Source organism: Lutra lutra, chromosome 2, assembly GCF_902655055.1.
Source record: "Lutra lutra chromosome 2, mLutLut1.2, whole genome shotgun sequence".
In the NCBI taxonomy this organism is placed as follows: domain Eukaryota; kingdom Metazoa; phylum Chordata; class Mammalia; order Carnivora; family Mustelidae; genus Lutra; species Lutra lutra.
In genome coordinates, this window is record NC_062279.1 from 142,442,890 (window position 1) to 142,463,872 (window position 20,983).

Consider the following 20,983-nt stretch of genomic DNA (forward strand, 5'->3'; position numbering starts at 1 on the left):
GGAAAACACGAGTGTATCCATATACAGGGGAGCGAGAGCATGAGCACGAGTGAGAGCCAATGGACTCCCCTCCCCTCCCCACCATTGTGTCCATGCTCTGTGACAGCACAGCAAACCTGCTGGTACTTCCCAGCTTCAAGTCATTATCTTCTTCTTCTTCTTCTTCTTTTTTTTTTTTTTAAAGATTTTTATTTATTTATTTGTCAGAGGGAGAGAGATTGAGAGCACAAGCGCACAGGCAGGCAGAGGCAGAGGCATCGGGCTCCGCCAAGCAAGGAGCCCGATGCAGGACTCGATCCCAGGACCCTGGGATCATGACCCGAGCTGAAGGCAGTGGCCCAACTGACTAAGCCACCCAGGTGACCCAAGTAATTATCTTCTTTTTTATTTTTTTAAGATTTTATTTATTTATTTGACAGACAGAGATCACAAGTAGGCAGAGAGGCAGGCAGAGAGAGAGGAGGAAGCAGGCTTCCCGCTGAGCAGAGAGCCCGATGTAGGGCTCGATCCCAGGACCGTGAGATCATGACCCGAGCCGGAGGCAGAGGCTTTAACCTACTGAGCCACCCAGGCCCCCTCCCCCCCAGTCATTATCTTTTTATTCACGTCTCATGATTCTGTGCGTCAGGGATGTGGGCAGTGTTAGCTGCTTGGTTCTTGTAGGCCACGGGATGGTTTTCAGGCTTTTTTTCAAAAAATTATTATTTATTTATTTGACAGACGGATCACACGTAGGCAGAGAGGCAGGCAGAGAGAGAGGAGGAAGCAGGCTCCCTGCTGAGCAAAGAGACCTATGCAGGGCTCGATCCCAGGACTCTGGGATCATGACCTGAGCTGAAGGCAGAGGCTTTATTTAACCCACTGAGCCACCCAGGTGCCCCCCAGGCTTTTTAAAAAAATTGTGATTGTAATGATTAAGTTGTAAGTGTTCTTTATATATTCTGGGTGTAGATTTCTTCAAAGATAAATGATTTTCAAATACTCCTCCCATTCTGTAGCTGTCTTTTTATTCATGTGTCCTTTGAAGCACATTTTTAAAGAAGTCCAGTTTATCTCTTTTTTTCTTCCTGTTGCTTGTCCTTTTGATGTCATATGAAACTGTGCCTGACCTGAAGTCTCATAGATTTACTCCTGTGTTTTCTTCTGAGAATTTGATAGATTTTGCTGTTCCATTTAGGCCTGTGCTCTATTTGGAATCAATATTTGTGTGCTGTGTAAGGAAGGGACACAGATTGCATTTAAATAGCTCCTTTAATCGACTCTTTAAAATCTTTTCCTTGTTCATCCTGTGTGGCCTGAGGAACTCTTGTCCCCTCACCATCAAAACTCTGCCTGTGGCTCCTGAGTCTTTCTCACCTTGTTTCTTCATCCTTTCCTTCTTGTTCTTAATTGATTCAAAATTGTCTCTGTATACTGCCAAGTGCTAGGGACTTGCCCAGGTGCTAGTTCTGCTCCTTCCCACTATGCATTCCACTAGCCAGTTTCTCTCCTCTTCAGTGTTCGCTCTTGTCTCTGTGCTGATGACTTCTGATCCAGTCCGTCTTCCCTTCTCATGAGTCTGGGAGCCCAGCTTCCCCAATGTGAGCACAGTGTCCTGTTGCTTTTTGTACCTAGCACAGTGGTGAGATGTAGTAGATGCTCAGTAAACACTAAGTTGTCAACAATAGAAACGAAACTATTTCTATGCTTAGTAAAGGGTGCTCTTTAGTGATTTAGTAGTTAAAGATGAATATAATTTAGTATTTGAACATCATTTCAAAGAAAAGATTGGGATTAAAAAGAGTGTAAGTAAGTAGCCATAATAATAGACTTTTAAATTTGAGTCATTTGGGCATCTTTTAGTCACAGAATAGGGCATGTTGATGTTTTCAGTACCTGCTCTTTTTTGAACTGAAAAGGTGATCTGATGAGGAGCATTTCCCGTTTGCATGAATTTAGGTGTGTGAGTAGCTTCTTTCCTATTGATCCGTTTGGAGAATCCTTTGCAAAATCACTACTAACACATTTTCAGGAAAATATCATAAATCAGATTTCTCTGGAAATGAACTGTGCTTCTCCTGATAGGTCCTTTCTCTATGGGACAGGATCGTGACTTAAACTATCTTGTCAAAATTCAGTATCTAGGGTTGCCTAAGTGGCTCAGTTGGTTAGGTGTCTGCCTTCAGCTCAGGTCATGATCCCAGGTTCCTGAGATCAAGTCCTACATCAGGCTCCCTGCTCAGTGTGGAGTCTGCTTCTCCTTCTCCCTCGGCTGGCTGCTCTCCTGCTTGTGCTCTCTCTCTTGCTCTGACAAATAAATAAGTAAACTCTTTTTAAAAAATTCAGTATCTAATTCTTTTTCAGTTTGACAGAGGATACAGTAGCTTTGTGAGCTTGTTTTCCTGTTGTCTGCCAAAGAACAATGGCGAGGACAAAAAATGCCGTTGGTCTGTAGAAGGGTGGGAGATGGCTGGTGTGTGCCTCCGAGGCCACAAAGATACCTCGCACGTGATGGCTCTGACTCAGTCACTCCTGACGTTCTCACACTGAAGGCTGTGTTTGCCAGGCTGATGTGCTTGTGATGAAATGCTGTTGGACATTGATTCAAACACAAGACTTTCTTGTATGTTGATTCTGTAGGAACCGAGAAAGATTGTGCCATGAATGGGGACTCTCGTGCCGCGGTGGTGACCTCACCACCCCCGACCACTGCCCCGCACAAGGAGCGGTACTTTGACAGGGTGGATGAGAACAACCCGGAGTACTTGCGAGAGAGGAACATGGCACCGGATCTTCGCCAGGACTTCAACATGATGGAGCAGAAGAAGAGGGTGTCCATGATCCTGCAGAGTCCTGTAAGCCTTCTTGCTGCACAAGGGTCTTCTTCCTTCTCTGAGGCTTCTGCTCTTAGCTCTGTTGTGCATGCCAGAGTGCCTGCATTTCCACCCAGGAAATTCTTGCCTCGTGTGTATGTGCATGGCTGGGGAAAGAATTCCATTCAGTTCAAGTTATCAGGCAGAATAAATGAAAGATCTTCATTGTCATAAAGGAGAGGAGGTGCTGGCTTCTCCTTTTTATTCTCTCCCTACTTCTCCATAGAGTCTCTTTGTTTTTCGAACTGTTTAAAAATTACTGTTACCTCTAGGCCCCCTCCCCTGGTGCTGGGCACTTGGTAGGCCTCAATAGGACCTCATCATTGATTGGTTTTTCCTCTAGTGACACCAGCACTTTAAGCCACAAGCATGCCCTCTGTGTTCTGTTCACGTCCTTACGTAAAGGAGTTCTGTCTCCATTACTTCCTTGTGTTGCTGCTGCTGCCCTTGTGTGTGCTTCATTTCTTTTTCCCTTCTGATCTTGTTCCCTTAAAGCTTCGGAGTGTTATTAGGGAGATACTCATGGAATTCTTTTAATGTTTGTCTTTTACATGCTGCTCAAGGAACCTGGAGAGTTAGCAGTGAACAGGACAAATAAATGCTCTAAGAGATTTTGTTTGTTTGGTTATGATTAGTCTTCACATATTGTGGAGGTATAATTTAGAGGAATTTATGCAGATCTTAAGTGTACAGCTTGGTGAGTTTGGACATGAGTATAACACCTGTGTGAGCACCTGCTGGGTCAAGTTTCTGACCTCACATCCTCCTGGAAGAAAGTGAACAAGAGACATCAAACAGAAGCGCAGTGCAGGAAGCAGTGGGGTGATTGGACTGAGTGGTGGTTCGCACAGTCCTCTCTGAGGAAGGGAGCGGAAGGAGCCAGCCCTGCAGGGATGGGGGTGTTCCAGTGTTCCAGTTGAGGGGCAGCAAGTGAAATCCCTAGCTCAGGGATGAGCTGGATGGGCTTGGAGAGTCGAGGCACCAGTGTGGTCTGATTATAGTAGGCGACAGGGAGGAGCAAGTCCTGGAAGGCTATGTAGGCTCGGGTTAGGAGTTTGTTTTGCATTCAGAGTATAATAGAGTCATCAGAGGGCTGCAGGCAGGAATGGCGCTAGTTTAATATATTCTTAGAGAAAGAACACATGCAAGCAGAGGGTTGCGGGGGAGGGGAGCGTGAGCAAGAGAATCTTAAGCCGAATTTGGGCTTAGTCTCACGACCCTGAGATCATGACCTGAGCTGAAATCAAGAGTCAGATGTTTAACTGGCTGAATCACCCAGGAGCCCCTGGTGTCATTTCATTTTTGAAGGTTTGGTATAGAAGGAGTATTGTAGGGGTGCCTGGCTGGCTTGGTCTGTAGAGCATGTGACTCTTAATCTCAGGATCATGAGTTCAAGCCCCACTTTGGGTGTGGAGCCTACTTAAAAAAAAAAAGTAAAAGAAAAAATGTTGTATGGGGCAAGAGAGAAAGCCATCTTCCAAGCAGGAGGTGGCAGTAATTTTTGAGTTTTATTTTGAGGGTAGGTTCAGTAGAACTTGCTGATAGATGATGAGGAAGAGGTAGAGTTAAAAATGAATCAGAGAACATTTAGATTTTAGGCTTGAGCAGTTTCCTATGTAAAAGCCACAAGAAATGAAGGAAACATCACTGGGGGCAGAGTGCAGAAAATTGACTTATGGCACCGACTGTGTGCAGGTGCTATGCAGGCCCCCATCCACAGGTCGTCGAGGACAGACATAGTCAGCATCAACTGTGACGATCTGAATGCAGTGTGGGACCCTGAAACAGAGGAAGGACATAAGCTGAAAGACCAGAAAGCCTGGAATTGCTTCCTAGGGATGTCCTGGTGCTGGATTCTTGGTTTTAGGAGCACAGGAGTTGAGCCACTTCATGGAGTGGGAAAGCCCACCCTGTGGGCACAGATGCTGATAGTTGCATAGATCCCGGAGGGAGCTGGAGAGTTTTCTTCAGGTTGATCCTCTGCTCTCAGGGAATCATCAGTGGGGTCACCTGCTGAGAACGGGCCCAGATAGGTGTGAGAGTGGGTGAGGGGATGGGCTGTCTTTGGGTTAGTGTGAAGGGCACACTCAGGTTAGGGTCATGAATTTATAGTGGGACGATACAGCATGATCCTCCTGCTCCAGCCACTTTCAGCAGCATGAGTAGACAGAGTGAAGGGTTGAATTTAACCAGGGTTGGGGTATTCCCAGGTGAAATGGTAGAGAGTGCAGGTGTGAGCAAGGGAATGATTATAATGTTAAACCAAGGCTCTAAGTGGTTGAGGGAGGTCAGGACGCAGGGAAGGTAAGGGATGGTGGACCAGTGTTAGGGTCACGATGGAGTTGAAGAAAGGGTGAGTTGGAAGCTAGGAGGGGAACCCATACTTGGGGCACAGTTACTAGGAAAGAGCACATGTAGGACATGATCATGCACATGGGAGGCCTGGGTGATTGGAGGACAGGGTCACTAGAGGAGAGGCGGGCCGTTTGCTGAGAGGTGAGGGTGTGGATGTTGAACCACCAGTATTTAGGACCAACGAAGCACACAAGGTCACTGGCCATGAGTGCTGGCTGGAGTAGACTCTGGGATCTGGCTGGGTGGCTCCAGGCCCTCATCGGCCTCTGCTATGCTCAGCTCCTTACCGCACACGTAGGGCATCAGGGCAGCTGTGGATACTGACGGCTTCTTATACTGTGGTTTTCCTTTTGTGTGTTATATGCTAAGCTTTAGGTTCCTTAATGGCAAGGACCATTTTTTTCTAGCTGTATATCTTCAGTGCCTAGAACAGCACCTGGGACTTAACATGTGTTGCACTGTGTACGTGGGCTGAATTGTGTCGTGTACATACATTGTACATGTGTGTTGAACTGAGCTTCCCATAGATACATCTGTGGATTTGGAAACGGTGGAAAGAGAGGGTTTGATTTTTTCAGATTGAGGGCCCGTGAGGGCAGGGAGCTTGTTTTATGCAACTGTTGTCCTCTGTGCCCAGCATACTCTGTGACCTTTAGTGAGGCTTCTGGATCTGTCTGTATCCCTTTCTCCTGTGTCTGCATATCTGTCTAGATCGTTGCCTTTGCCATTAATACCAAAGATGGCTGAGTAACTGTGTTTTATTTATTTCTTCTTTTCAGTCAAAGCCCTGTCAGCTTTCCCCTCCTTCCTTGACTCCCACAGAATATGATCTATGACATCATTTGTCATTGGTAAATAGGGGTTCCTCTAGCCACTCCTGGTTCCTTATATTCTTTTATACCATTGTATTAAGTGTAATACATGTATTGCTTGCTTCCTGCAAGCTAATGATAGCTATACTTGGACTGTCCCTGGGCATTATGTCTTTTTGGCTTTTCATTCAAGCAATGAAAAACTAGAAGTTGAATATGGAATCATCCAGAAACCCTTGGAGTGTTTGTAATCAGATGTGGGTGTTCGTTCAGTGAGCTCATATTTTCTTTTCTTTTTTTTTAAAGATTTTTAAAAATTTGTCAGTGAGAGAGAGAGCATAAGCAGGGGGAGCAGCAAGCAGAGTGAGAAGGAGATTCCCCGCTGAGCAAGGAGCCTGACATGGGACTCGATCCCAGGACCATGACCCGAGCTGAAGGCAGGCGCTTAACTGACTGAGCCACCCAGGCATCCCAACCTCACATTTTCATTTTAACTAGTATTTATTTGATAAGGTACTTTTTTTTTTTTAAGATTTTATTTATTTATTTGACAGAGACACTGCAAGAGAGGGAACACAAGCAGGGGGAGTGGGAGAGGGAGAAGCAGGCTTCCCACTGAGCAGAACACCTTATGTGGGGCTCGATCCCAGGGTCCTGGGATCATGACCCAAGCCGAAGGCAGGCACTTAATCCAGGCACCTCTGATAAGATATTTCTTTGTAGGATATGTGAAAAATTATTTCAACACGGTTTGGGAAAGCAAAGCTATAAATTAACCTGTATTGTTAAAGTAGTGACTTTATATTAAAGTCACCATCCACCCAATTTAATCCTTTTACCTAGTTTAGGATCTTTTTTAAAAATTTAGGATTATTTGATAAAGGATGAATGTTTTACGATTTCTTTTTCAACTTTTAAAAAGTGATTAATAGAATCTATTTTGAGAAAAATTATTTTTGAAGAAAATACTGAGAAGCACAAAGTAGAACATGAAAATTGTTAATAATTCCATCACTGAGATGATTATAGTAAACATTTGGATGTATTTAGTGTTCTATGTTTAGATACGTATTCACTCTTACAAAACACGGATTCTGGGGCGCGTGGGTAGCTCAGTGGGTTAAAGCCTCTGCCTTCGGCTCAGGTCATGATCCTGGGGTCCTGGGATCGAGCCCTGCATCGGGCTCTCTGCTCCGTGGAGAGCCTTCTTCTCCCTCTCTCTGCCTGCCTCTCTGCCTACTTGTGATCTCTGTCAAATAAATAAATAAAATCTTTAAAAAAAAAAAAAAGATTCTGTTGCTTTACAACCATTTCACAATCAAAAATATATGAAGAGCAATTTTATGTCATTTAATTTTTCTCAGCCTTTCGTGTTGACCGTGTGAATAGATGGACCGTGTCCATTATAAGGTGGAACTGTGTGTGTAATCATATTTCTACTGTTTCATATGTCGACTGTTACCTGCTTCTCTTTTGTCAGTCCTGCTGGAACTAACATCCATATGAATTCATCTTTGAGTATATCCCTAATTATTTCTTTCAAAAAGATTATTAGTGATAGAATGTTAAAATTTTTAAGCTTTTGTATTATTTACATTACTTTCTAGAAATAATGTAGCAATTGATGCTCCAAGTAGTAATATATGAGAATATCCATTTACTTTTCTAGCCCTGGATGAAAATAAACAAAAAGGTTGTCTGTGTGTTAGTTACCTCTGCCTTCCCAAGGCATGGAAGAGAGATAGTGTCTCACTGTTCTCATTTGCCTTTTGCTAGGCTTTCTGTGAAGAGTTGGAATCAATGATACAGGAACAATTTAAGAAGGGGAAGAACCCCACAGGCCTGTTGGCGCTACAGCAGATTGCAGATTTCATGACCGCGAACGTACCGAATGTCTACCCCGCAGCTCCGCAAGGCGGGATGGCGGCCTTGAACATGAGTGAGTAGTTCCTGACTCTCTGCACCCATTCGGTCATTTTGTAGGCTACATTTCCTGTTCTTATGGGAAGTTGATTGGTGTACATTGTGATACACAGAATTGAGTTTTTTGAAAATTAATGTTTTAGTCACAGTGAAAGGCTGTAAGTCTGAAAATGTCTTGAAGGTAGAGGGCTCCCTTTTTTAAAATTTATTTTTATTTTTTCTTAAAGTTTTACTTATTTATTTGAGAGAGTGTGTGTATGCACAGAGGGAGGGAGAGAGAGAGAGAAGCAGGATCTCTGCTGAGCAGGGAGCCCTATGTGGGGCTCCATTGTAGGATCCTGGGACCATGACCTGATCTGAAGGCAGACGCTCAACGGCAGATGCTTAACGGCTGAGCCACTGTAGGCATCCCTAGATGGCTCCCTTTTTTATGAGCCAATAGGACTGTTCTTTCTCAGGCTGATGGACTTTTTGTGTGGCTTCACAGACCCTTTGTGAACTAAAAATACTCAGAAACAGTGCTTATGGAAGAGCACATCAGTTTGCCTGAACTTATTTCAGCCAGGCCAGCATTTCTTATCTACCACTCCTTACTGCTGCTTGTAAATGGGTGAGAGACAGACATTCCAAAAGCAGGCCGATTGGGAAATACTGGATGGGTGACTGTGAGCAAAGAATGGTTAGCATGCAGAGGTGGAGGAGCGTTGCTGTGGCTGTTGAACTTGTAAATGTTAACGTGACAGGGTGAACCCAGGGCAGCATGAGCGTCAGCCACTCTGACCTGTGTGCTGCGTGCTGGACCGATGCCTGACAGCTGTATTTGGCTAGTCAGCTTCTGATGGGCCAGCGTGCACCAGTGCTTTCTGTTCAGTCACCAGGTGTTGGCTACTTACCTGTCAGTTCCATGGTATTCTCAGAAGTTGACCGACACCCATCGGAGTGATGCATTGTTAATGTCCAGCGAGTGATGGACATTTACTAGCTAAGGTTTTACTCTGAAGTCAAACCGTAGTCTGATTTTCTTATTTTCACAGGATTCTTAATGGATTCTAGTGCTGTCTCATATGTATTAGATAAAAGGGTGATGTAATGTATTTACTTGCATATTGTCTTATAATTAGAGAAAAGAAAATTTTGTTGCAATAATGCCACACCAAAAAAGAGAAAGAAATCTGGGGGTTAGAAAGCGGGTGGAAGCCTCTGCCTTCAGCTCAGGTCATGATCCCAGGGTGCTGGGATCGAGCCCTGTGTCAGGCTCTCTGCTCGGCAGGGAGCCTGCTTCCCCTCTTTCTGTCTCTGCCTGCCTTTCTACCTACTTGTGATCTCTGTCTGTTAAATAAATTTTAAAAAAAAGAGGAAGAAATCTAATTAATTTTAATTATATCTAATAGTATGTTTCTTAAGAGTACAAATTTAAAAACAAGGTAGTACAACTTTTGTTGTAAGCTATGTATAGATGGCGTAGAACAAATGGTATACAGCTTACAAATGGCATTCAGGTGTTATACCTTTACCGCTCCCACCTGGGTTAAGAAAGAAATTAAGGGTATTGATTGATTGCCTCTCCCCTATCATCCTCTCAGAAGGAAATGCCATCTTTCTTAAAGGTTTTATTTTGTTTTAAAAAATTATTTAATAATTTTTAATAGAATTTATTTCATAGAGAGAGCACAAGCAGAGGGAGAGGCAGAGGGACCAGCAGACTCCCACTGAGCAGGGAGGCCAGCAGTGCAGGGCTCGATCCCAGGATGCTGAGCTCAACATCTGAGCTGAAGCCAGATGCTTAACGGACTGAGCTACCCAGGTGTTGTTAGCAGCCATTGATGCTCAATACATAGATCTATTTATTTTACTTTTAAGTATTTGCTACACCCAACGTGGGGTTCCAACTCACAACCTGGAGATCAAGAGTTACATTCTTCGCTAGCTGAGCCAGCCAGGCATCCCAGGAACCTCTGTCTTGACTTGTAACCACTACCTTGCTCTTCTTCATGGTTTCATTGCCCAAATGGTCATCCCGAAATACTAGGGTTTAGTTTTCGTCTATTTTTAGTACTTTTTCTTTAACCTTTTTCAGGCTACAATTTACCCCTTTCTCTCTCTTTTTAAGGTTTATTTTTAGAGAGGGGTGGGTGCCCATTTTGGGAAGGGGGAAAGGGAAAGGGAGAGAATATCAAGCAGACTTCTCCCTGAGCTCAGAGCCTGATGCAAGGCTGAGTCTCATGACTGGGAGATCATGACCTGAGCCGAAACCAAGAGTCAGATGCCCAACTGAGCAAACCACCCAGGCTCCCCAAAACCATTTTCTTTAAACTCAAAGTGTAAGGAGAAGGGGTGCCTGGGTGGCTAGGTCAGTTGAGCACCCAACTCTTGAATTCGGCTTAGGTCGTGATCTCAGAATTGTGAGATGGAGCCTGCCATCAGGCTCCTTGCTCAGTGAGGAGAGGAGACTGCTTGGGTCTCTCTCTCTCTCCCTCTGCCCCTCCCCGTGCTTGTGCTTGCGTGCTCTCTCTCCCTCTGTCTCAAATAAATAAATAAGTCTTCAAAAAAAATAAAGAGGGATGCCTGGGTGGCTCAGTCCATTAAGTGTCTGCCTTTGGGTCCTGGGATCAAGTCCTGCATGGGGCTCTTTGCTCAGCGGGGAGCCTGCTTCTCCCTTTGCTTGCTGCTCCCCCTAATTGTTCTCTCTCTCTCTATGACAAATAAATAGATAAACTCTTAAAAAAAAATGGGTTTGTTGACCTGCAGAATTTGCTACAGCCTGAATTTTGCTGATTCCATCTCCATGGTACTCCTATCCTTGTTCTTTGGTCTTCCAAGTTTATAGCAAGTTGGTAGTTGGATCTAGATGCTTGACTGTGTTTGGATTCAGCTTTCTGGCAAAGCCTACTCTCTGTAGGCGGTTCTGTGTTCTGACAGTGGGTACATAGTCTGGCGGTTCCTTTTTGCCTTGTTAGCAGCTCTTGATTCTCAAGATGGAGGTCCATTAATTTAATAAAGATTCCAAGATGGAGATATTTTATTTTTATTTATTTATTTATTTTTTAAAGATTTTATTTATTTATTTGACAGAGAGAAATCACAAGTAGGCAGAGAGGCAGGCAGAGAGAGAGGAGGAAGCAGGCTCCCTGCTGAGCAGAAAGCCCGATGTGGGGCTCGAACCCAGGACCTGGGATCATGACCTGAGCCGAAGGCAGCAGCTTAACCCACTGAGCCACCCAGGCGCCCCAAGATGGAGATATTTTAATACCATCATTCCTCCTTTGTATTTATTAACTAGACTATTTCTGTAAAGAGCAACTTCCCTGGAAATGGGGCATGGCTGGAAAGGGGCCACCCTCTTCCCCATCAGTCATTGCATGTTTGAGGGGAATGTCTTGCTAAATTATTTGTAGATGATCTGTTTCTGGGTTGGAGTTTCACACGTTGTGGAGCAGTTTCCTCATTTTCATCTATTGAAATCAGGCTTGGGGCAGCTGTGTGGGTCAGTTGGTTAAGCGTCTGCCTTCAGCTCAAGTCATGATCCCAGGGTCCTGGGATAGACCTCTGCATTGTCCATTGTCTGAGCAGCCTGAGTCTCTTTCTCCCTCTCCCGTTGCACCTGCCCCCCCACCCCCCCCGCTAGTGTGCATGTACTCTTTTCTCTCTCTCTCGCTTTCCCTCTCTTTCTCAAATAAATAAATAAAATCTTAAAAAAAAAAAAATCAGGCTTGCACACAAGGAAAGGAGCTTTCTCTCAACTATTTTTGGTTACCCAGTGGTATGGTTTATATGGGAAAAGTAAACCTTTTCAAAATAAGTTGGTTTCCTGTCATTGTTTCTAAGATGACCAACTGTTATATTTTGGTATTATTTCATAGATTTCAGTATATTTAATGAGTTTCATAACATTGCAGTTAACCTTTCTGACTGGTGGAAGTCCCTTCAGGTTGACCCCTGAGCCTAGTAGTCTTTGACTTTCCAGGCCTTCCCCTACAAGGAGATGTTCTAGGCTTTCTGAGTGTATTTCCTGCCCCAGGTCTGGAATTGGCCATTTCAAAAAGAAATCTTTATTTCTTTTTGTGGGAAATGGAAATTAGTCTAGGTATTATAGCAGTGGGTACATTGCTGGGTACAGTAGCAGTGAGCTGGGTTAGTCATTCTTTCTAGGCCTTTTTAGTGGATAGAGGTAGGAAATATATTATTACCTTATGAATTATATGGCATACTGTTGAATGTTGGAATTTTAAGTATATATTTATTATATGTATATTATATATATATATATTATATATATATAATATATATATATTATAATTCTATTTAAAATTCAGTACTAAGGGGTTTTTACCTGATCTCCTCTAACCCTTATTTTCTTCTCTTCCACAACAAAAATTCTGGTTTTTAAGGACAACAGGAATAACAAAACCAGAATATTACATGATCACTCATTTGTTTTTCCCATGTATCACACACAATAGCGATACCCTACCAATATTATGTTCCCTCTTCATGATTGAAAATAGTTCCATTCTGTGTTGTCAGCATATAACCGTGACATGATATCATCTCCCTCTTACAACACTCATTTAGTATTATAATTAGTAACTTAATTCTGTAACAAATATATATTTAATGCTCACCACTGCCTTCGTATCAGTGTACTCCTAGTCATTTTGGTTGTCTTAAGTACCTTCTCTAGTAGCCTTCTCAGAAAATGCTTGTGGAAACAATACTTTGAGTTCTTGCATGCTGGTCTTTATATGGCAGTATGAATTTGGTTTGGTTAGTTAGACCCTAGACTCATATTTTCGATTTTATGAATCTTAAATGATTTTCTTCAGCCTCAAAGCACTGCTGTTAAAATTGAAGATAGTCTTTCCACTTAAGTGACTTGGTCTCTTTTGCTGGATGTTCAGAGTATTTTTTTTTTCTTTAGAGACGAGCAGTTTTAACCAGAATATATGTCTTAGCGTTGGTCATCCTGGGTTAATTTTCTCAGACGATGTGGTCTTCCAGATCTTTTGTATTCTAGGAACATTGAATTGGTTTTTAGTGTTTATCCTGTTCCCTTTTGTTTCCTACTGCCCAGATGCTGTTGTTTGCATGTTGGAGTTTGTCTTCCTTGACTGTCACTTGTTCTGAAGACCTATTTATTGCTTCATTTCTTTATGATTAAAAAAAATTCTCTTTACATTCTCTTCTCCTACTTTGAATTTAGTATTTTTAAAATTATTTTTTCATTTATATCTAATTCCTTTTATGTTCTAGCCCTCATTTCTGAGTTTTTCTGATTATATTAAGTGTTTTTTTTTGGTATCTTTTATTATTTTAATACTTTCTTTACCATGTTATGAAATAACAGGTTATAGTTTTCATCTGTTTTGTGGACATGTCTTTCTTGTGTGTTTTCATTATCTGTAGGGATGTGATTCTGCTCTTTTTTCTTGATAGAATTTTTGTATGGTATTTGATCATGGTATTTTTCTGTTCATTTTTTTTTTTTTTTTAAGATTTTTGTTTATTTATTTTAGAGAGCACAAGCAGGGGGAGGGAGGGACATAGCAAGAGGGAGAGGGACAAGCAGATTGCCTGCAGAGCCCAGCATTGTAGTTCAGTCCCAGGACCCTGAGATCATGACCCAAGCCAAAGTCAGACAACCAGCTGAGCCAACCAGGTGCCCCCTTTTCTTTTCATTTTTACATGAAATTAGTTTTCTTGAAGGATTCTGGTTCAGAAAAGTGTTTCTTTTATTCTTTTTCTTTTCTTTTTTTTAAGATTTTGTTGTTTGACACAGAGAGAGAGACAGCAAGAGAAGGAATACAAGCAGGGGGAGTGGGGGAGAGAGAGAAGCAGGCTTCCTGCTAAGCAGGGAGCCTGATGTGGGGCTCCGTCCCAACCTGAGCCAAAGGCAGAGGCTTAAGGACTGAGCCACCCAGGGACCCTCAGAAAAGCTTTTCTAATGTCATGGCTCTAGAGCTCCCTCTTCGTTGTTTTTGTGAAGTGCCAAAAAATATGGCAGTTTATTGAAGCGATTGGGTTCTATTCCCCTTCCTTATTTTTATCTGGATTCTTCACCTCTGTTTTCTTTATAGTTCTGTGTTAGTCAGTTTGGGTTCTAATTACCACAGATTTCTTTGTGTGAGACTTTGTCCTGAAAGTCAGTTTTAAATGGCTAGTTTGGAAAAATTTTTTAAGGATTTAAGTGGCAGAACTCCTGGTCTCAGCTGCTCAAATTGGCCCTCTAAGCTTATTGTAGTGAGTTCCTGGTGGTTCTTTTGGGAGTTTGGCAAATGGTCTATGGTTCCTTCTGCTTCTTCCTTCAGAGATGATGATGTCCTACACTGTATGTCAACCCTACCCAGTTATATTTTTTGTTTCATCATTCTACCTTATTACCTAGTGTTATAGGTATCACCCTTAGGTTTTTGCTTTGCTATCTTAGTTTGTGTAGCTAATTTTTTTGTGCAGGGTCGGGATAGAGATTTAATAAGATTGAAAAACTGTACTCACTGCTACCATCTTCTGAAAATCTTCTAAAAGACAGTTTTTAAGAATTAAAGATCTAAAGTAAATGTTGACCTATGTTAAATCAAGATAATAGGTGGTTTTTTTTTATTGTTCTCCATGTTCTTCTGTTTGCTTAAGATAGTTTATAATTAAAGAAAAGATTCAAATTTAGCAACATGTAATGAGGAGTCATGCAGATACTTTTTTCCCCCCTTCCTTCTCTGTATGTATGTTTTTGCTTGTTTGTTTTCCTTTTTCTTGCCTTATTGCATGGGTGAGAATTGCCAGTATTCAGTAAGAATGCCAGAGTATACATCCTTGCATACTTCTTGATTTTGGGAGAGAAACATTCAGTCTTTTGTCATTATGCTGGTTCCTGGTAGTTTTTTTGGTAGATGTCCCTTATCAAGTTGAGGACACTTGTATTCCTAATTTGTGGAGTGCTTTTATCCTAAATGGATGTTGAATTTTGTGAAATGCTTTTCTGTATCTATTAAAATGATTGGTTTTTCTTCTTTAGTTCAATATAGTGAATTATATTTATTGCCTTTTTTTTTTAAAGATTTTATTTATTTATTTGACAGAGAGATAGATCACAAGTAGGCAGAGACGCAGACAGAGAGAGAGGGGAAAGCAGGCTCCCTGCTGAGTGGAGAGCCCGATGTGGGGCTCCATCTCAGGTCCCTGATATCATGACCTGAGCTGAAGGCAGAGGCTTAATCCACTGAGCCACCCAGATGCCCCTATTTATTGCTTTCTTGAATGCTGAACCAATTTTGTATGCCTGAGATAATCCCCTTTTGCCCCCATCATAATGTGTTAGTCTGTCTGTTTATTGCTGGACTATTTGCTGAAATTTTGTTAAGTAATTTTTAGTCTGCGTTCATGGGAGATACTCGTCTTTTTTCTCACGTAACACAGTGTCTTTTTCTGGTTTTGATATCAAGGTGATGCTGGGCCTGATAGAGTGAATTGGAAAGTGTTTCTGGAAGGACTTGTATAGAACTTTTGAGAAGAGTTCTTATGGTATTGGTATTTTTTACTTAAATATATGGTAGAATTCACAGTGATGTCATCTGGGTCTGGAGTTTTCTTTCTTCCTTCCTTTTTTTAAAGATGTTATTCATTTATTTATTTTAGAGAAAGGGAGCTCCTGCAAGAGGAGGGGGGGGCTGAGGGTTATGGCAAGGAGGAGGGAAAGAATAACAAGGAGGTCCTGCCCTGGGTACAGAGCCCATGTAGGGTTTGATCCCACAACCCTGAGACCACAACTCCAGTTAAAATCAAGAGTGGATGCTTAACCCACTGAGCCCCCTGAAGCTCCCCTGGCCCAGGACTTTTCTTTTTTTTTTTTTTTTTTAAGATTTTATTTATTTATTTGACAGAGAGAAATCACAAGTAAGCAGAGAGGCAGGCAGAGAGAGAGGAGGAAGCAGGCTCCCTGCTGAACAGAAAGCCCGATGTGGGGCTTGAACCCAGGACCTGGGATCATGACCTGAGCCGAAGGCAGCGGCTTAACCCACTGAGCCACCCAGGCGCCCCTGGCCCAGGACTTTTCTTTATGGAAATGTTTTTAACTGCAAATTCAGCTTAATGGAAACAGGGCTATTCAGCATGTCTGTTTCTTCTGGAGTGAGCTTTGGTAGCTTATGTCTTTCTAGGATTTTGTCTGTTTCATGTAAATTAAAACATGTGCTGGTATAGTTGTTCATATTATCCTGTTATTATCCTTTTAATGTCGGTAGGGTATGTAGTGATGTCCCTTCTCTGTTGCTTCTTACTGGTGACTTCTGCTTCTTCCGTGTTTTGTTGGAGTCTGCTTAGAAGTGTCTTTTATTTTGTTTCCTTTCATTTCGTGTTTCATTTCTTTTGATTTCATTATTTTGGTTTTAATCCTCTCAATATTAAATGTTTTTCTCTATTTTCATTTTTCTAAAGATTGATTTATTAAGAGAGAGAATGTGAGCAAATGTGTGTGTCGGGGGTGGGCAGAGGGAGAGGGAAAGAGAATCTCCTGCAGACTCCCCACTGAGCATGGAGCCTGATGCAGGGCTGTGTCCCATGACCCTGACATCACGAGCTGAGCCTAAACCAAGAGTCTGATGCCTAACTGATAGTAGTACCCAGGTGCCCTCTGTTATTTTTCTGTTTGATATCTCCTTTTTCTTCATTCTTTTTTTTCTTACTCTTTTCGGATTTAGTTTTCTTTTTTAGTTGCGTAAGATGAAACCTAGATCATTTTTTAAACTTTTTTTTTTAAGGCTTTATTCATTTGAGAGAGAGAAAGAGCATGAACAGGGGAGAGAGACAGAGGGAGAGGGAGAAGACGACTCCCAATGAGCAGGGAGCCTGATGTTGACTTGATCCCAGAACCCTGAGATCAGGACCTGAGCTGAAGGCAGATGCTTAATGGACTGAGCCACCTAGGCGCTCTCTTCTTTTCTAATATATATGTTTACTGCTATAAATTCCCTTATAAGCATTGCTTTACTGCATTCCACAAATTTTGCTACCATTTTTGTTCTTGATTTCTAACTTAATTCTATTAATGTTGGGGAACATGATTTTTATGAAATAGTCTTTGAAGTTTTTGAGTCTTACTTCATAGCCCAGTGTAGAATATTAATATCTCAGGATTATTATTACTTGTGTTATATTTCATCAGAAATAGTAAGTGTTTGAGTTTGTTTCTCTTCTATTTCAGGTCTTGGTATGGTAACTCCTGTGAATGACCTGAGAGGATCTGATTCGATCGCCTATGACAAAGGGGAGAAATTACTGCGGTGTAAGTTGGCAGCATTTTATCGGCTGGCAGATCTCTTTGGATGGTCTCAGCTTATCTACAATCATATCACAGTGAGTATTAAATGGGGTAGTAACTGAGTAATAAATGGACTATTACGTGTCTGGCACCACCTCTTCCCGTTTAGGGCAGGAAGGGTCAACTGAGCTGAAGTCAATCTTGGAACACCTTCTTTCTCATTCCTGACTGCAGAGTGTAATCATCTGAGAATTATGTGGTTTGAATTAAAAATTACAAGGACAGTAGTTCTTTCAAACTCACTTTTTGCATACTGACCTTATAAATGAGCGTTTACCAAAGTAGAGTCTTCCCCTATTACCTGGGGTCTTGCTTTCTGCAGCTTCAGTTAAACTTGCTGTCAGCCAGTCTGGAAACACATGGCCCTGCTTCTGGTGTATGGTCAAGGTCAGTGGTAGCTGCTTGCTCAGTCACACGCCCACAGCACTCACCTCTTGCAGCTCCTCACCTCCATCATCGCAAGAAGAAGGGTGAGCACAGGGCAGTAAGACATTTTGAGAGAGAGGGAGAGACCATATTCACACAACTTTCATTGTAGTGTATTATTATACTTATTCTAGTTTATTATTCGTTATTGTTATTAATCTCTTGCTGTGCCTAGTTTATAAATCAGACTTTATCATGAGTATGTAGACATAGGGGAAAATAGTGTATATCGGGTTTGGTACTGTCTGCGGTTTCTGGCATCCACTGGGGGTCTTGGAATGTCTCTCCCACAGGTAAGGGGAACTAGGATACAGGCCATTCCCAAAAATCTTTTTATGCCTAAAAACCAAAGAATGAAGATGTGTGTTTTATTTCTTGTTCTGACCCAAGTCTTCTATTTCTCATAGTTTCTTTTCTTTTTAAAAGATTGTTTTTATTTGGCAGAGAGAGCACAAGCAGAGGGAGCAGCCGGCAGAGGGAGAGGGAGAAACAGACTCCCCACTGAGCAGGGAGTCTGATATGGGACTCAGTCCCGGGACCCTGGGATCATGACCTGAGTTGAAGGCAGATGCTTAACTGACTGAGCCACCCAGGCGTCCCATCTCATAGTTTTTTCTTTAGCTGCTCCAGTTTTAGCTATTTTTTAACATTATCAGGACTTTTGTTTTCTTCTTTCAGTAAGTATTTACTTGGTGTCTGCTGTAAATATTGATTCTGTATCAAGCATTATTCTAGCTCTGGGGTTCTGTCATGGAGTGAGACAAGTCCTGCCTTTTTGGCTCGTCCTTTCTACATCCCAAGCCATTGGCCCCAGTTTCCTCCCTGTTTGGTCCAGCATGGTGTATCCTGTCCATGCCACTCTTTGCCAGTACTGTGCTATTCCTCCCTGCCCCCAAGCATCAGACCCTGCTGCAGGGAGCCTCATTTGCAACTGGCTTTCTCCTTAGACTGCAGCCCCAGTTGCAAATGAATCCCCAGTGCTGCCTGGCACTGTAGGACGTCTCACTTAGCCAGCTCACTAGTGTTTCTCTACTCTGTCTATTGTCCTCGAAACTCTTGACCTCTTTTCTCCTAGCAAATGAGCACAGTGTGTCACAGAGCATGTGGGAGCGCCTGACCACCTGCAGCCAAACCTTGTTTCCCAGTTGGAGTTTCACCCCGTCTCTTGCCACCTTTGATTCCTAGTGCCTTGTCAGGCTTCTGTTTTTCTCTTTGCTCTTCTGTTGAGATAACCTCTTTCTCTGACTTTTATACTTATTCCAGTCTCTGTTTCTTCATTGAATTTCTGTTATTGGATATTTCAAATTATTAATATAGTGCCTACTTCTAGTAATAAGTGTGCCTCCCACAGACGTCTGCAGAAGTCAGTCCTGCTGGTACTCTCACCTCCCCTAGGGCCACTGCTGTTAATAGCCGCTTAGACTGTTTTACCCTTTTCTTCATAGCCAGTGCACATGTAGGTGATTTTCACACGTGGACTGGTAGTGGTGCTAGGTTCGCTCCATTGTAGCCTGTGGGGAGTGCCAAGCCTCCGAGGAGGAGGGTGGTCTGGAGCCCACCTTTTTGGCCAGTGCACTGTGCTTCCAGGACATGGGATGGATCTTGGCCAGAGATGTCGTATTACCCTCCCCTCTGTCTCTTCCCCACGTTGCCGTTAAAGTTTGCTTTTGAAAATGCAAACCTGGCCCTGTCGTGTCCACACGGTCAGGCCTGTAGGATATTACCTCCACCCAGCACACCTACTTCATTTCCCCCAAAGCAGTTACTATCACCCATACTTTCCATTTGCTTGTCTGCCATCCATCTCCACTCACAGGAACATTGAGTCTGTGAAGGGTGCTTCTGTAGGTACACAACAACCCAAAATCTGGCCTCAGTAAAAATATCGAACAGGAACTGGGAACTCCGTGGTGCCTTGTGGTGCTTGGTTGGAGGGTCCACTTAGCCTGCCACTTCTGCCAATTCTTCAGTTCTGTCCCTGGTGCCTGTGTGAGAATTGCCGGCATCTGTGACTGATCCTGCTTGACGGAGTGCTCTGTGGAGGGAGTTTAATGCTCACTGGTTGGCTAAGTTCCATGAAAATGTCACATCTACAATCAGAAATGTAATCCTTGGCTTTACTAACAGCTTCATATTCTTTGGGGGTTTAAAATGCTGTTTACCAGTAGTCCCCACTATGAATGCTGTTTAAGTTTAACTTGCTGAAATTGCTTTGCCACCCATTACCCCCTTTATTTAGTACTTGGCAGAATTAAAACATTAGTCAATGTTCACTCTTTTGTAGGTGATCTGTGTGGCCTTTAATACTTATGAGTAGAAAAGATACTGAAGCACAAAAATATTTCCTGTATCTTGTGAACTAGAGAATCTTTGAGGAAGAAAGTTTTGTTCTTATTTTTTTTAACTACTTATGGCATTCATTTTTTGTTTTACAATCTAAGTGTTACCATATAAACTCTTAACAGAAAATAAATATTAACAGTATTTGTCAGTGCAACCAAAAAGTAATACCAGGTCACTGTGCCCTTTCTTTGAAAGGGGGCCTAGGGATTTTCTGCTGAAGGGAGTTAAGAGCACTAGCAGGCATTGGAGGATTGGAGATGATTGTCTGAATTAGATTTCTGTCTTAAGATCACATCAGGTTTCGAGAAGCTTTGGGGGGTTGTCAGAAGCCACGGTGGCATGGGAGTTAGCATGGGAGTTGGACTTCTCCTCGTGGTGGCACTTAGCTAATGCTGAGGCCTTTCCACCTCTAAATGCCTCTTAGTTCAGCTCCAGTGTCAACTGTGGGGTGTGCTAAGCCTCGGGGGTGGGCTGGAGCCCACCTTTGTGGCCAGTGTGTTGTGCTTCTGGGACATGGTGTAGATCTTTACCAGAGAGGCTGTGTTGGGTGTCCTTGGTTTTTAGGGAGTGACCTTAAAATCTTCGATGTGAGTGCTCAGTCCTTCTGGACAGACAAGGGGCACCAGGTGTGTAGGAACATATGCAGTGAGGGTAGCACCAGCCCTTCGGAAACTTTCTTGCAGATATTCTCTGCTCTTGTTTACTTCACACCTATATTTAGTACTTTTGCCTTTATTATTTAGAGAGAGAGAGCGCGTGCGCTCGCATGTGCATGTGTGCGCATGTGGTGGGGAGGGGCAAAAGGAGAGAAAAAGAGAATCTCAAGCAGGCTCCACACCCAGCATGGAGCCAGATGCAGGCTCGATCTCACAACACTGAGATAATAACCTGAGCCAAATCACAAGTCAGATGCTTAACAAAAAGTGAGCCACTCAGGTGCCCCAGCACTTTTTCCTTTTTTG

At 42.8% G+C, this 20,983-nt stretch overlaps 1 protein-coding gene across 9 annotated transcripts in view; it reads left to right on the plus strand.

The window, feature by feature from the left end:
- ADD1 (adducin 1) overlaps window positions 1-20,983 on the plus strand; it is an 88,975-nt gene that overhangs the window by 40,725 nt on the left and 27,267 nt on the right. For all 9 annotated transcript variants that reach the window (XM_047718676.1, XM_047718680.1, XM_047718681.1 and 6 more), the window contains exons 2-4: window positions 2,620-2,834; window positions 7,796-7,958; window positions 17,136-17,287. In XM_047718676.1, the coding sequence (XP_047574632.1) occupies window positions 2,640-2,834; window positions 7,796-7,958; window positions 17,136-17,287 (510 nt within the window). In that variant the 5' untranslated portion in view covers window positions 2,620-2,639. The remainder of the gene's footprint in view (window positions 1-2,619; window positions 2,835-7,795; window positions 7,959-17,135; window positions 17,288-20,983) is intronic.